Source organism: Trichoderma harzianum (assembly GCF_003025095.1).
Source record: "Trichoderma harzianum CBS 226.95 unplaced genomic scaffold M431scaffold_55, whole genome shotgun sequence".
Lineage (NCBI taxonomy): Eukaryota > Fungi > Ascomycota > Sordariomycetes > Hypocreales > Hypocreaceae > Trichoderma > Trichoderma harzianum.
In genome coordinates, this window is record NW_020209303.1 from 8,039 (window position 1) to 23,830 (window position 15,792).

Consider the following 15,792-nt stretch of genomic DNA (forward strand, 5'->3'; position numbering starts at 1 on the left):
ATTTAATTATATTATAAACGCTGTAATAATAACTGGCTATTTAAGTAATCTAATAAGTAATATAAAGTAAACTTATATATCCAGTCGTATATTCTAGAGTTAAGTAGAATTGCTTATAATCTTAATTAATTCATTCCTGCATTAATTAGAATTAACACCGATTCTTATCGACCGCTTCCTAATTAGCTACGCAGTCTGACGTTAATCCAGGAGTGCCTACCCTGTAGGCCCCTTGTCGCAACTATAAGAGCCGGGTCATGACAGGGGGTTTTTGCAGTTACTAGCCTAGATGCTCTTTAATATATTAGCTAGGTCCTTTAGTAGGCCTAGGCTTTTATTATAAAAACGCATTTGTATAGCGGTAACTGCGCTAGTGCTATATATAATTTTTATATAGTTCTCTAGCTTAAATCTACCTATACCCCTATTGCGAAAACTTTAACAAAGGCTGCTTAAGTAGCTCTCGTCTATACGCCTATTTTTTCCAACCTTTTAATATAAAGATAAGGTATTAAAAAGAAACTTTATAATTATAAGTAAATAGCCTTTAGCAAAAGTTTATACTAATATAAGCTTACCTACTATAGTAAATAGTATATTATTAAGCGTATATAAAGCTGGGCTTTCTTAATAAAACTGCTTTACTAAACTAGATTTCCTAGTAGAATTAGCTATCTATAACCGTTTTATTATTTTTTTCCTTTAAAAAGAAATAATAATTAAAGAAAAGGTAAAAAAGTTAAATATATTTACATTAATTATTTATAAAATTTAGGGATTATTAATTTTACCTTTTTTACTTTTAAGGGGAAGACTTAGTAAAGAAAAAGTTAAGTTATCTTTTGTAAAATAACTAATAGGCTGCTTTCCCTAGGGAAAGAGGTTTAATTAATTTTTATAAAATAAATAATAAGCTACTTTCCCCAGGGGAAGAGGTTTAACTAGCTTTTGTAAAATAATTAACTACTTACTTCCCCTGGAGGAAGAGGTTTAACTAGCTTTTGTAAAATAGCTAACTAACTACTTCCCCTAGGGGAAAAGGTTTAACTAGCTTTTATAAAATAAATAATTAACTACTTTCCCCGGGGGAAGAAGTTTAATTAGCTTTTATAAAATAATTAACTACTTACTTTCCCTAGAGGAAGAGGTTTAGCTAACTTTTATAAAATAAATAATTAGCTACTTCCCCTAGGGGAAGAGGTTTAACTAACTTTTGTAAAATAGCTAATTACTTACTTTTCCTAAAGGAAAAGATTTAGTAAACTACTTTCCCTAGGGGAAAAGGTTTAGCTAGCTTTTATAAAATAGCTAATAGAGTACTTCCCCTAGGGGAAGAGGTTTAGTTAGCTTTTATAAAATAAATATTTAACTACTTCCCCTAGGGAAAGAGGTTTAGCTAGCTTTTATAAAATAAATAATTAACTACTTCCCCCAGGGAAAGAGGTTTAACTAGCTTTTGTAAAATAGCTAATAGAGTACTTCCCTTAGGGGAAGAGGTTTAGCTAGCTTTTGTAAAATAAATAACTAGCTGCTTCCCCCAGGGGAAGAGGTTTAGCTAGCTTTTATAAAATAGCTAACAGAGTACTTCCCCTAGGGGAAGAGGTCTAGCTAGCTTTTGTAAAATAGCTAACTACTTACTTCCCCCAGGGGAAGAGCTTTAGGTAGTTTTTTTATTTTTACAGTAACCCTAACCTAACGTTAGAGATAGGTTTATAGCCTATAATCTTATTTAATTTATTATTATTATTATATAATTATATAGTATTATTAAATAGTTAATTATATATACCTTACTTATAGTTATTTATATTACTATTATATTTATTTAAACTTTTACTATTATTAAATCTACTTTAGTTTATTTCTTTTAAAATATAATTTATATTATATAGTAAACCCTACTACTTATTTATAAATTATATCCTAAGTATATTACTTACTTTTTCCTTTTTAAGCTTATATACTTACTAGTAAAAGCAGAAATATTTTTAATATATAATACTATATTTATATAGTATATTAGGATTATTACTTATCTTAAATAATATTAAGTTACTTTTTCCTTTTTTAATTTTATATAGCTATTATTAAATAAACTTAGGAATAGTATATATATATAATTTATATTACTTAACTTTATATTTAATACTTTTATATAGTATTATAAGCTATACTATTTACTTAGCGTTTTATCCTTATACCTTTTCTATAGATTTATTAATTACCTTAAACTTAGCCTACCTTACAGCTACTATAATAGTAGTATAATCCTTTCCTTTAGTAAATTCTACCTAATATATATCTTTAATAAATTTATTATTATAGTCTACGCTTTATTAAGCCTATTGAGCTTATATCTACTACTTATTAAACTTTTTTAGTTACTTTACTTTTATTTATAAAATTTACTTTAATATATTTAAACTTCTTATATTACCTACTTTATCCTATATATTAATATTAATAATTAAGTTATACCTTATACTACCTACTATTTAATATTTTATATATTTTTTATTTATTTATAACTATACGTAGACTTTTATATAATAGTAGTTATTTAAATTATATACTATACTTTTTTAATAAATATTAGCTATTTTCTTAGATATTATAATAAATAAGTATACTTTATACTTAAACCTATTTTTAACTAAAATTATTAATTAATGCAGTTTACTATTATTAAGTACTTTAATAGTTTTTAAATTATTTACTAATCCTAAAGCTAAGTAGTTTTTAATATTTTATAAAATAATACCTAAAATTTTATACTTATTTCGTAAGTAGTTAATTACTTTATTACTTAGTATTATTATATATTTATACTTTAGGTAAACTACTAAATTATAAATTTTATTTACTTAAATAAAATTTTTTATTTTTAATTACTTTAAATAATAAATTAGTATAAGTTATTTATTTTACTAATTCCTTTTATATTTAAGTACTACTTTATTTTATACTTTAACCTATACTTTAACCTATACTTTAACCTATACTTTACTTTAACCTATACTCTAACTTCTATATATAAATTAGTATAAAGAATTTAAGATAAAAAACCTTAATTTATTTACTTTACTTTTATATTAAATTCTTTAAGTACTTATATTTATTACTTTATTAATAGTACCTAGGTATTATAATAAGTAATACCTTATATATAAAAAAAAAGGAAATATTAAACTAATATCCTAAAGTACTTAAGAAAAAGTAGCTAAAATATATTATAGTTAATACTATAATTTTTAAAGAAGTTAGTTAATAAATAATTAACTAAGCTATTAATAATATACTTATAGTTATTATTACCTTAGGAAATACTAATATAGTTTAGGATAAATATAAAAAAGTATAAAATAAAGCCCTTAATATTTTACTTATAGAAGAAGAAAGGGAATAAGTAAATACTTTTATTTATAAATAAAGGGAAAAACCTAGATAGAAGATAGGTTATACTAACCTTAATATTATAGAACTATATAAAAACTATAGATCTTAAGAACCCTAGGGACTTAATTACCCCTGCGGATAAAAACTCTTTAACTATAATTTAAAAAAAATAAAAATATATAACTTAAGTAAGTTTTAATAAATACTTAAATAATATAAAATTACTTAGTAATAAACGCTAAGTAATAATAAGTTAGCGGAATACGCTAGTATAAACCCCTACTACCCTATTATAATTAAAGACTAGTTTTTTAAATAGGAAGAAACATAGCTTATATATACATTTATAGAAAACTATAAATAATTAAATATAAAGTAGTATAATAAATTATAGTATATTATATACTAAGAAAATAAGCTATATAATTAATATTATTAAATTTAACTAAATAATATATATAATAAAGATTATACTAAATCTAATTTAGAAAATTATATTAGTTAATAATATAGAGATTACTTTAACTATAAGGTTAAGGAATAGTATAATTAAAGGAAAGAATATCCTAAGCTTAACTTTTTATAATACTATAATAGAGATTATAAAAAATATAAATAGGTAAAGGAAGATTATTAATAACTTTAATAATAGTTATATTATAATAAATATAACTTTAAAACCTATACTAAAGGTTATATTTATTAAAGGGATATTATATACTTTTATAAATATTATATTAATAAAATTAATATTAATAAATATTAATAGTATTAGAAAATTTAATAATAGTAAGTATAATAATAGGAAAATAATAACCTTAACGTTATTTATACTAATATACTTATATATAATATTATAAAAAAAAACTATACTTTAGAAAAAGTATAAGTTAATATAATTAAAATAACTAAAATAAAGAAACTTAAAATAAATATATAATTTAGAAAATATATTATTACTGTTTATATTAACAGCAGATTAGATTATAATTTAATTTTACTTTAACTAATTAAAAAACTATAAATTCTTATTTAAAAAAAGAAATAAGCGCTATAAATTATAAGTATTATAAAAGTAAAAGTAAAAGAAGGATTTATTAAATATAAAACTAATTATCTTCTACTAATTATTAATAAAAATACTTATAATATTTAATTTAGTATTTTAAATATACTAAAGGATAATATTCTTTTAGGCTATCCTTAGTTATTTAATAATAACCTTATTATTTAATAAAAGACTAAGAAGGTTTATTAAGATATTAAGGATATATTTAAATATTAATTATACTAGAGAGAATAAAAGGGTAAAGCTATACTACTAAAAGAATTAGAATCTTTTATATTAACTATAAAGAAAATAAAAATAATTAAGTTTAAAAAAAATAAATTACTAATATTACTATAATATAATGAATAATATAAAAAAATAAAATATATTTATATTAATAAAATTATAATATAATTTAAGGATAAGCTAATAGTACTTAATAAGGTACTAAGTAAAGTATAAAAAAAAAGGAATTAGGAGAATTTAAAAATACTTTTGCTAAAATACTTTACTAATATAAAAAGTATAAGAAACTATATAAGGTAATATTAAATACTAGGTTATTATTATATTTATAATAGAATTACTTTATTAAGTTAATAAATAAAAAATAACCTAAGATCTATAAGATTTATAACTTTAATAAAAAAGAACTTAAAACCTTAAGGGAATAGTTAAATAAGTAATTGGAAAAAGAATATATTTAAGTTTTTAATTTATTAATAGGATACTTTATAATATTTATACTAAAGAAAAATAGGAAATTATAATTAGTTATTAACTATTAATAACTTAATAAGATTATTATTAAAAATTAAATACTACTACTATTAATTTTTAAAATTAAAAATAGGCTAGCTACTATAAAATAGTTTACAGCTTTTAACCTAAAAGAAGCTTATAATTTTATTTAAATTAAAAAAAAAGATAAATAAAAAATAGTATTTAAAATATATTATAAATTATTTAAATATTTAATTATACTCTTTAAACTTACTAATACATTAGCTATATTTTAAAGAATAATTAATAAAATCCTTAAGGAATATATTAATAGGTTTATTATTATATACTTAAATAATATATTAATTTACTTTAATACCTTAGAAAAGTATAAGTAATATATATATTAAGTCTTAGAAATTTTATAAGTAGTAAACTTATTAGTAAAACTAAAGAAGTATTAATTTTATATATAAGAAGTTAACTTTTTAAAATATATTATTTTACTAAGATAAATTAAGATAAACCTTACTAAGGTAATAGCTATTATAAAATAAAAGGTTTTTAAAACTATTAAGGAAGTATAAAGCTTCCTTAGATTAGCTAATTACTATTAATAATTTATTTAAAATTATAGTAAAATTACTATACTACTTATAGATTTTATTAAAAAAGATTTAAATAATAAAAAAAAAATTAACTAATTAAATATATAGGAAAAGCCCTAGAAGCTTTTAAAGTACTTTAAAAAACTATTACTAGCGTACTAGTATTATAAATATATAACCTAAAGAAGCTAGTTATTATTAAAATAAATACCTTAAACTATATAATTAAAGGAGTTCTTAGTTAATAAAATAATAAAGGAATATTATATCCTATAGCCTTTTTCTTTAAGAAACTCTATAGTTTAGAATTATAATACTTTATATATAACTAAAAACTTATAGCTATTTTTAAAATATTTAAAAAATAAAAATTATATTTATTAAGTAATAAGTATAAGATTATTATATGTTCTAATTATAAGGATTTTATAAATTTTATTATAAAAAAAAATATTTTTATATAATAAAAAAAGTATTTTTAGTTTATAATTAAGTATAACTTTAAGATTATACTTTATAAAAGATTAGAAAATAGTTAAGTAAATACTTTTAACTATAAAGAAAATTATTTTAAACTAATACTAAAACTTACTTTACTAATATTTTAAGAAATAGTAAAAGGGTATTATAAATTAGTAGTTATTAATACCCTTTTTATAATTAAAGATAAAAACCTCATTTTTAATAAAATATTGTATCTATCTCACTATATTAAAATATTAAATCACACTTAGTGAATGCATCATGGATTCACAGAGAGGTGAACTGATATTTGTGCTTGGTAGTTCCAAAAGTCTAACTCTGCCCGAGACTGCCAGCTGATATTCATTAGGCTCTCCTGGTGCGGGCAAGGGAACTCTTTGCAAGAGGCTTGCAAAAGATTATGGCTTCGTGCACCTTTCCATCGGAGATCTCCTCCGGCAAGTCGTCTCATCATCCAACGCAGATAAGACTGTCATCGAATTCGTACAACGTGGAGAGCTCTTGACTAAGGAACTGCTGTTCCGAATTCTAGAACCTCATCTCGGGATTTTGAAGAGAGGATATAATATTGTGCTAGACGGTTTCCCTCGAAGACTGGATCAAGCAAAGGAATTCGAGACAATTGTATGTATCATAGAGTTGACTGATGGTTGCGGGGTACTATTTTAATGCTAATTATTTTCAGTTCCAGCGCCCACTGCTGACTTTGTTCTTCAGCTGCCCTAAAGAGCTAGCTGAAGAACGAGTTATCTGCAGGAGAGAAGGTCGAGACGGAGACAACCGGGAGACATTCCGGGAGAGATATGCCGAATTTTCAGTGCTGAACCCGCCCCTGCTTCATTATTATAACGAAAGCAGGAGACTCATTACGGCAAGCATTAAACCTAGTTTTTCATGTCAGATTCATATCACGTCGACTAACACTGAAATAGACTGATACTAGTGGTGATACTAATACCTCTTATAAGAAGCTGCTGGATATACTGCAGACTAGAGATGAATGGAGAACCGTCGTCGAGGCGTCAAATTCCACCGTTACGCCGGGATCAGGGGGTTTGCTTGGGCTATTGCAGTAATGAACTATTAGCAATTACCCCTTTCACTCTAGAGTGGCAGGTCCTTAAGTTCTTGGGCATTCCTGATGTCTATGTACTGCCTATTTTATTATGTGCTGATCTTCCTGGCCCTGACAGAGTTTGGTCTCGACGCTCATACAAATCTTAATCATCCTGAGATCGCAGCAGCTCGAAGTACGCAGTTAGTTTGCCCTTTGGCTCGCCCACGGAAAATGCCCATGCATACGTTTGCATGAATGTAACAAGTTTCTCGTCCATCAGTTGCATTTCTCTTTGCTTCTGTAGCTCATTCGGCGTGTCGTCTCCGTTGTTGCTAACTAGAACTTTCTGCAATTCGACTTCGCCAACTTGGTGATGAAAGTCCATCGTGTCGAGCACGATTCGGAACTCGCCATCAGCAATCCACGATTCTCGTGTGGTGCAGAAGGTCGCTACAGGTTGAAGGCCAAAGCTACAGGTTGCTCCTCCAATACCAATAACCCTCTTCACAAGGGCTTCGATTTCGTCCACATGACTGAGCTCTTGAAATTTCGAGTTCGTGAAATTACCGCCTTTCTTTATTTTTGCTTGCCACTCTCCATTTCGCTTTCTGACCCAGACGCCAGCTGACGAAAGCATATTCGATTTGTCGTAATATGAGTCGCGTATAGTTTCGACAGGAAGCTTCTGTAAGCTTCTAAAGTAAGGAATTCCGCCGTGCTGAGTAAGCTCGCGAACGTTCAAGGTTCGGAACTTCCTCTCTACTTCTAGGATACAAGATGCTGTGGGTAGTCGTCGGAACGCCATAGGAGGATAACTGATCGGCCGCTGGACTTCCTATCTCTAGATCTGCAGCCACCCGACGTTAGTAGGCTTTTCAAACATCACCCAGAATAGCACATTCTTAGTGGGGCTTCGGCCGCAGCCTCGATGTTCAAACGTTGTGCTCACCTTAGTTTGGCATCTTTTTCTTAGGCGGAGGAAGTGGAGCAATGATCATGGAAAAAGTAGTCGTGAGCAGTATAAATACTGTACAGGGGTTGCAAGTTAGTGACTAATTAAGTTACTAAATGCTTAGTAACCGAACAACTATTAGTTGCTAAAAAATTACTTGATAGACTAAAACTAGCGTAAAACCTGTAGTAGTTTGAAAAAATTATTCAAGTCTGTATAAATTTTTATATGTACTGTACACATTTACGTATGTATTGATACTTTAATATATACCTTAAGATAAGTATTAGCTATAGATTATCTACTGTAATACTGTACAGTACTTTAACTTATTACCTTCTCTTTTAAATTAGGCAGCAATGCGGGGTCCGCTCCTGATAGGGGTCGCCTCGGCGCCTCCTAAAAGCTACCAATTTTCTCAATCGCATACGGGTATGAAGGGAGGATGGCTATTACCACACGCGATCTTTGCTCTCCGGCTCGCCTAATGCTTGCGTTCAAACTGTTACACCTGGAGGAACTCTCATCTTATCACTTATGCAGACCTTAGTCTTTCTCTATGCGTATTGATGTAACACGCCTGCCTGCAACACAGCCTTGACATACAATCACTTAAGAAGAGGGCCATGGACCTGCCAGGAGCAGAACATAGGGTCCAATCATCTCATGATCCTCTGGTATTGAAGCATTAGCGGTAATTGGTGAAATTCTAATTTGATGCTCTTCAACGATCTGACCCTAGCTTCATCAGGCAAATAGGCCTTCTGAACCTCGTTTCCGTTTTCTGGTATTCCTTCTTATACCTCGCAGCATATCGCGATGGAAGCCCAGAACTTGTTGTGCGGATGCAATTTCTTGTGATTTCGTCCTGCGTCTTGACTTGTCCATAATTTGGGCAGAGAGGGCCAAAATCACACTGATCGATTGCAGGTCGGCTATCTGGGTAGCGTCTAACACGTCTTGTCCACTTGGGTTTTTTTCCGCTCCAATGACGCGTGCCATGGCCTTGGCAAGAGGAAGATGAACAGCTTCGTTCCTCGCAAACCATACTGCATGGCATGGTTTCGCATTGTCAATCTATATATTAAGCGCTTCTGCGCGACGATAAGCTGTACGAAGAGGCCTTTTTGACTTTGGTATAGGGTCGTGACTGTCGTTCCACTTGATTTTCAGAAGACGGTAATTCTCATCAATGTATAGGCTCCAGGCCTCAACTTCCTGCGGAGACATATCGGCAGTCGCAATTTAGGATCGCGTTCCTTGATTGTAGCAGCCGATACTCTGCCCACGGCGCATAGCGTCGGCCAGCGCGGTCAACTTCCGTTGGAGAACATCGATCGAGTCACCTTTTTCGGGGATTGGTAACTTGTCGATGTGACTCACGAACTCAATAGTTGACTCAGCTGAGCCTTCCGTCGATAAGGTCTTCGACTTAATCGCAATTTCCATTGCGTTCACCAGCCGAGCGGTTGGGTAGGTATCTGTTGCGCTGCGCTGCGCTGAACCTGGGACGTCAGCGTATTTTATGACTCTTACTCTCTGAACATAACACGAACCTCTGGCAGGAATGTGGGATTGGGGGTTGCCTTGGGCACCAATTACTCATATATTAGTTGGCGCCAGTTGAAGTCATTTCCACACTCAGCTACAGATGAAAAAGCCGGCTGTGGCCATACGCAGTGTGCTTTGTGGATATGAAGTATATGGAATCCAGTTGTGCACCTCCTTATATTCTACCATGTAACTCAGCGACGTCTTTATTAAACAAATTTACAGCCTATTGGTAAATATATATCACTTATCATCTTTTTTTTTTTTTTTGCCATATCTCCCACCTGACATCCTCGCTTGTCACTGGTGCTCTCCCACACATAATATCGTAAGTCGGCACAGCCTGGCTTTCAGGTGGCCTATCAGATTTTGTATCATCCACGTTAGGTCCAGACGTATTGTAACACTTTCATTGGTCTTGTATGTCTTAATTGAGAGAAGAGGTAGCTTGCTCTTCAAGTAGATATGCAGACATGTGAAAGATAGCATTTTGGATTACGATTGTAATGTTGGTATTGCGATCCCAGTCATTGCTACGATACATCTGGCCATAAGGCATGCGTTGTTTCTTAAATCACCCATTGGTCCTGCCCTAATAACCCCGCACCGCCATTCCCAGCTTCATCATTAAGCGAACCATGCCTATTCCCGCCGCCAGCAGTTATAATCAGATTCTACACTTTCCCTTAAGTCTAGTTGATAAATTCCCTCAGTCACACCTTGCCATACAACTGTTCATTTTTACCGTTCATACTTCTCAAACTCACTATCGCTTAGTCTTCATGGATGTTATCAACTCACACTGTATATCCGAATCTCGTGATTGGGCGAAAGATCGGAAATTCATGCCTAGCCAACGCTACGCCGCAAACATAAACCTAAACAGGGTAGAAATTCACGACCATGATAATTCTTTTACCTATTGGACCTATATAGCATGTGAATATGCCGAACCTTGTACATGCTGTGGCATACCTCCGCCACATCTCGATTGCATAGTTATTGCAGTGGACGGCGCTTGTAGACGGAATGGCACTGCCGACGCCAGGGCAGCCGTTGGAGTTTTTGTTGCCAAGCAGTCCGAGCACAACATGAGCTTTGTTTTGACAGATTCGAAAGCAACGAACCAGATTGCAGAGTTAAGAGCCGGAATCCTTGGCCTTGAACAGGCCATCAGTATTCGAAATAAGGGGTAGGGGGGCTGAAGCTGCAGCAGGTGGTAATCAAGGCGGACTCAGAGTACTTGGTCAAAGGTATGACTGAACGGGTATTCAAGTGGAAAAACAATGGCTACATGACGTCGAGGGGAACAAAGGTTATAAATGGGGAGCTTTTCCGGAAACTTGAGAGACTGGTGGCCCAGTTGAATGGGCTTGGAGTGGAGGTTCTTTTCTGGCATGTACCAAGAGACTGCAACAAAATGGCGGATGAGTTGGCTAGACTTGCTCTGGTAAATAGTTAGCCACTACTCCATTCATGATATCTTATTCTTTTTTTCAACTTCTACTATAATACAGCTCTTTCTGCATCGAGTGGCATGAGGAGAAGCTCTTCTAATTGGCATTGCGCCGCCCGCATCTCAGTGGCAACTAGATCCCTTGGGCCTGCCATCGAGAATCGCAACTTTCCGTAGCCGAGGCCTTCATCATTGTCAGGCCAGATAGGACACTGTAAAACAGGTCAAGGATTTCTTACAGGAGAATGGTTTCGTGGTACGTCAATTCGAGGGAGAACTATGATTAGAGATTGCTACGGAGAGAAAATAGTTGTTGAAGAATATTCACAAGATGTATGCTACATGATACTTGTATGTTAATGCTAATTCATGCTTCAAAAATATATTAAAAGCTCGAAAAATATCACATTCTCAAGCCATCACTGGCAACTGCCTGAATGATTGCTTGGCCTAAACCCGTCCGGAGTACTCCGTACAGTCTAATACTTTTGAATCGTGACTCCAAATGAAGAAAACAAAATGTCTCGGTAATTTGTTTCTGGTGACCTTTAGCGTTCGCCAGGAGTAATTAGTACTGTGCTTCATCCTCTCAATTGGTATATGCGAGGGGCTGATGAGGATCAGCGCAGCTCTCGTCTGTATACGTGGAAGTAGGCCGTATAAGCAGGGCAGTGTATAGTTCATCCAAATGCCAGATTACCAGCTTCAGCTTGTTGTACTGTCCTTGGCTGCCTTGCTGTATTTAATAGATGTTTCCGTGATGAGCGCCCGGCTATGAAGGAGTTGAGCCGATGCTGTCGAACACATTGAGTCTACCTTCACTAAGCGACGCCCTTTCTTCAGCAACAACACGATTAAGAGAGGTTACTAAGACGCTGAGTAGCCCATCTAAACCGGGAGAAACCTCTACTTTGTGCGGCAAACTGGCCCATGCATCCGCTCCAAGACGCCTGAAATCCCTTTATTGTTGCCTTCTTCGGCGTCACGAACATCAACGATGCCCCTCGCTGCGCCCTTCAGCTTTTCCATGTATACGCATCGATGCCCATCTTTGTGCCCCGCGCCTCCACGTCGCTCTCCAACGCCAAACGACGTTACCACACTTGTCATCCCGTCTGGCGTGCAAAATGCCGGCAGCATAAACGTCAAACTCCTTCCATCTCCCGTCAGCGCTACCTGTACGATCAGCCAATCTCCGTGCACCACGACCTCGATCACCCGCTTCTGTGATCCGCAGAATGCCGTCGCATGCCCCGCCAGTTGCTTCAACTGCCCCTGCATATCCGCTCGGTGTAACCGGATTGAACCGCTGCCGCCGCAAATGGCGTGGTTCCCTTCTCACAAGCGATCTATGACCTCGAAAATGGAACCCGAGCTGTTTTGGGTGTGGCAAAACTACACTTGCAACTAACCGTCCGCCTTGATTCATGATTCTGATTTTGCCAATGCCGAGAAGGAAGCTACTAGAAGTTTGAGAAGTTTTACTTGCAGGCTATTGTTCCCCACACTAGCCTCCAATAATGTTATAAGCCGGTTGTTAGAAGTCTAGCAAATCTCCTCTCAGGATAGTTCCCCAGTGAGTCTTATCATTTACTTCCGAGTTCCACCGTATCGCCAGTAAGCTTTTCAGAAACATAATTGGGCTCTTCTTGAACTTGGTAAGTGTATCGCCAGACTAAACAATGAATCCATCTAGCTCCACGGTAACACCGCCTCTAGTAGGACTATATGATAAGTTTAGTAGCTTACATACTTTATAGTAATTATCTTTCGAGTTGATATATAATTGACCACCGAAGAGATTAAGTAAAATTTGTAAGCGAGAGGGAAGATACTAATTTTTAGGAAGAGCAGGGATTATATATAGCTTTAGGCTTTTTAGTAAAGTATATACTGGGCTTAATAGTAGTAAATAAAGATGTAAATAAATATACTCCAACTTAGCTATTAGTAGCTTAAGCTCCTGTACTTTATATAGGCTAATAACTAGCAGCTATTACATAGTACTATCCTACTGTACTTAACTTAATATCTACTATACTAAACGTTAATAAAAGTTATTATTATCGTCCTTTTTTTTTAATATTACCGCTAATATAAAGTGTAACGAACCGGGTCCTATAGGCACTATAGGTTAGCTGTTTCTAAGGGACAAACCTTAGAGTGGTTCTATGGTTTATATTAGCGGAGCGATTAAGTCGGTAATAGGTAATCTTATTACCAGCTAGTAATATAAATAAGAGTAGATATCTATATTTTAATTTAATTATATTATAAACGCTGTAATAATAATTAGCTATTTAAGTATTTTTAATAAGTGATATAAAGTAAACTTATATACTTAGTTAGCTAGGCTGGATTATTAATAAGTATAGATAATCCTATTATAAATTATTTTAAAGTTTTAATAATCCGTTAATAAATTATTAAATTATTATAATAATTTAATAATCTATTTCTAATTAATTAATTAGTCTATTGTTTATTTAAAACCAACTACTTTATAGGCCTATTATTATAACTATAAAAGCTAGGTTATAATATAATATCCCTCTTTTATTAGTCTTATCCTTAAGACTTTATTATAAGTAGTATATTCCTTATATATTTATAAGTAAATACTCTTTATCTTATTTTTATTATTTCTATTTAGCTAACTTATTTAACTATAATAAATTATATTACTAAAAGTCTTTATTTAAAAATACAGAAGTAGAAGAGTTTTTTTAAGTTTATTTTAAAAAGTACTAAAAAAATAAATAAGTATTATTCTTTTTATATTTTAAAAAAGTTTAATAAGTATTTACTATTTTTAAATAATTCTTTATAATACTTAAATTATATATAACTTAATAAATTATACTATAATGTAAGGGGTTTAACTACTAATTAATTAAATTAGGTATTTACTTAATATTTCTAATTAAAAAATAAACTTAAATTTACTAAAAATACTTTAGCTAAACTAACTATAAAGGTTTCTTAATTATAAAAACAAAAGAAGATTTAGTATAAGTAAATATATTATATTATTACGTAGGATATTACTAATTTAAATAAGTTAGATAAGGTTAAGCATAAGGAAGTAGAGGCCGCTTATTAGGCTGTAATATTATTACTTAATCTAACTAATTCTATAACTATAGGTTCTATAGTTAACGCTATTAATTAAAATACTTTTAACCCTTTTTTACTAAACTTAGACTTTAGTAGAAGTTATTTATAAAGTTTTTTAAATACTTAAGGTCCTTAATAATTTACTATAATTTTTCTATTTTATTATAGCCTTTTTATTTTACTAAGTATTTAGTTTATTAAGTATTTTTATTAAATCCTATTATTTTAAGCTTTTTAACTTTATATTTAAGTTCTTTACCTTAAATAATAATTTTATCCTATATAACTTTACTTATTTTTTTATTTATTAATACTTTTTCTAATAATAAAATATAAAAATTTAAATATATAGTTCTTCCTTATTTCCCTAAGGTAAGTAGAAAATCTATTTTGTAATTAACAGGTCTAATTTTCTTTATAACTTTATAAAGTTTAAGTTTCTTAAAATTAAGTTTATTACTTAGCTTATTTATCTTAATATTTAACTACTTATTATTTTATAAGTATTAAAGTAGGTAGACTATATCTCCCTCCTTAAAGGTTAATTCTTTAATCTTTTTTATATTTGTAAATTTAGCTATTTATTATTTAATAAATTTAAGTTATACTTATAATTCTTAATATAGTTTTTTAAGTTTATTAGCTATAATAATAGTTTTATTAGTATTTTCTCTTTTAATAGGTAGCTAATATAGATTTAGTTTAAACCTATAATTTACGTAAAATAGTAAGTAGTTTATAAATTCTACTAGTATACTATTATAAAATACTTAGGTAGTTAGTAAGTATTTTACTTAATTATCTTAATTAAAGTTAACGTAGTATTATAAGTATATTTTAATAATTTAATTAATTTATTTTATTTATTTATTTATTTATAGGTAGTAAACTATACTAGCTTTATATTTTAATCTAATTTATACTATAAGTAATTACTAAAATTTTAATATAAACGTTAATCCTTTATTAAAGATAATCTTATTTAGTAGTCTATAGTTTACGTAAATATATTAGAAAAATATATAAGCTAAATCTTTTATAAAGCTTTTTTCTATTACTAAGATAAAGTAAATTATTTTTAAAAGTTAATTAACTATTATAAAGATACTATTTTAAGTATTATTAGTTATAGGTTCTTTTAAAGGTAGAAGCTTTATAATATAGTTAAATATTATTAATTCCTAATTTCTAACTAAAACTAATAAAGGTTATAGTTTTCTATAAAGAAAATAGTATAATACCTTAGCTTATTTATATATTATATATTCTAATATAACCTTTTATACTTACTTTTTAATACCTTTAAATTTAAAGTATTATATAATTTATTATATAGTTTTTCTAATTCTATAGTATTTATTAAGCTTATATATATAAACTAATTTTACTACTTTACTT

At 30.2% G+C, this 15,792-nt stretch overlaps 6 protein-coding genes across 6 annotated transcripts; 2 read left to right on the forward strand and 4 right to left on the reverse strand.

Moving 5' to 3' along the window:
• Positions 1-6,522: 6,522 nt before the first annotated feature.
• On the forward strand, positions 6,523-7,337 carry M431DRAFT_502041 (hypothetical protein; the record flags this gene model as incomplete). The annotated part of the gene is made up of 4 exons (XM_024918086.1): positions 6,523-6,538; positions 6,611-6,885; positions 6,947-7,132; positions 7,194-7,337. 4 exons carry the CDS (start codon positions 6,523-6,525, stop codon positions 7,335-7,337), a joined length of 621 nt encoding a protein of 206 aa, XP_024767076.1.
• Positions 7,062-8,397, reverse strand: M431DRAFT_420653 (hypothetical protein). Its single transcript, XM_024915014.1, has 3 exons — positions 8,268-8,397; positions 7,220-8,165; positions 7,062-7,145 (listed from the first exon to the last, which is right to left on the reverse strand). Exon 2 carries the CDS (start codon positions 8,121-8,123, stop codon positions 7,482-7,484), a length of 642 nt encoding a protein of 213 aa, XP_024767077.1. The 5' UTR covers positions 8,124-8,165; positions 8,268-8,397; the 3' UTR covers positions 7,062-7,145; positions 7,220-7,481.
• Positions 8,398-8,770: 373 nt separating this feature from the next.
• M431DRAFT_420667 (hypothetical protein) lies at positions 8,771-9,422 on the reverse strand. Its single transcript, XM_024915015.1, has one exon. The coding sequence runs from the start codon at positions 9,328-9,330 to the stop codon at positions 8,995-8,997; it is 336 nt and encodes a 111-aa protein (XP_024767078.1). The 5' UTR covers positions 9,331-9,422; the 3' UTR covers positions 8,771-8,994.
• Positions 9,423-10,488: 1,066 nt separating this feature from the next.
• M431DRAFT_514402 (hypothetical protein) lies at positions 10,489-11,358 on the forward strand. Its single transcript, XM_024920226.1, has one exon. The coding sequence runs from the start codon at positions 10,604-10,606 to the stop codon at positions 11,015-11,017; it is 414 nt and encodes a 137-aa protein (XP_024767079.1). The 5' UTR covers positions 10,489-10,603; the 3' UTR covers positions 11,018-11,358.
• A 737-nt stretch (positions 11,359-12,095) lies between these two features.
• Positions 12,096-12,696, reverse strand: M431DRAFT_514404 (hypothetical protein). Its single transcript, XM_024920227.1, has one exon. The coding sequence runs from the start codon at positions 12,556-12,558 to the stop codon at positions 12,184-12,186; it is 375 nt and encodes a 124-aa protein (XP_024767080.1). The 5' UTR covers positions 12,559-12,696; the 3' UTR covers positions 12,096-12,183.
• Positions 12,697-12,952: 256 nt separating this feature from the next.
• On the reverse strand, positions 12,953-13,108 carry M431DRAFT_102324 (hypothetical protein; the record flags this gene model as incomplete). The annotated part of the gene is made up of 1 exon (XM_024911420.1): positions 12,953-13,108. A coding segment is annotated over one exon (156 nt), but the record flags the coding sequence as incomplete, so codon positions are not given.
• Positions 13,109-15,792: the final 2,684 nt, after the last annotated feature.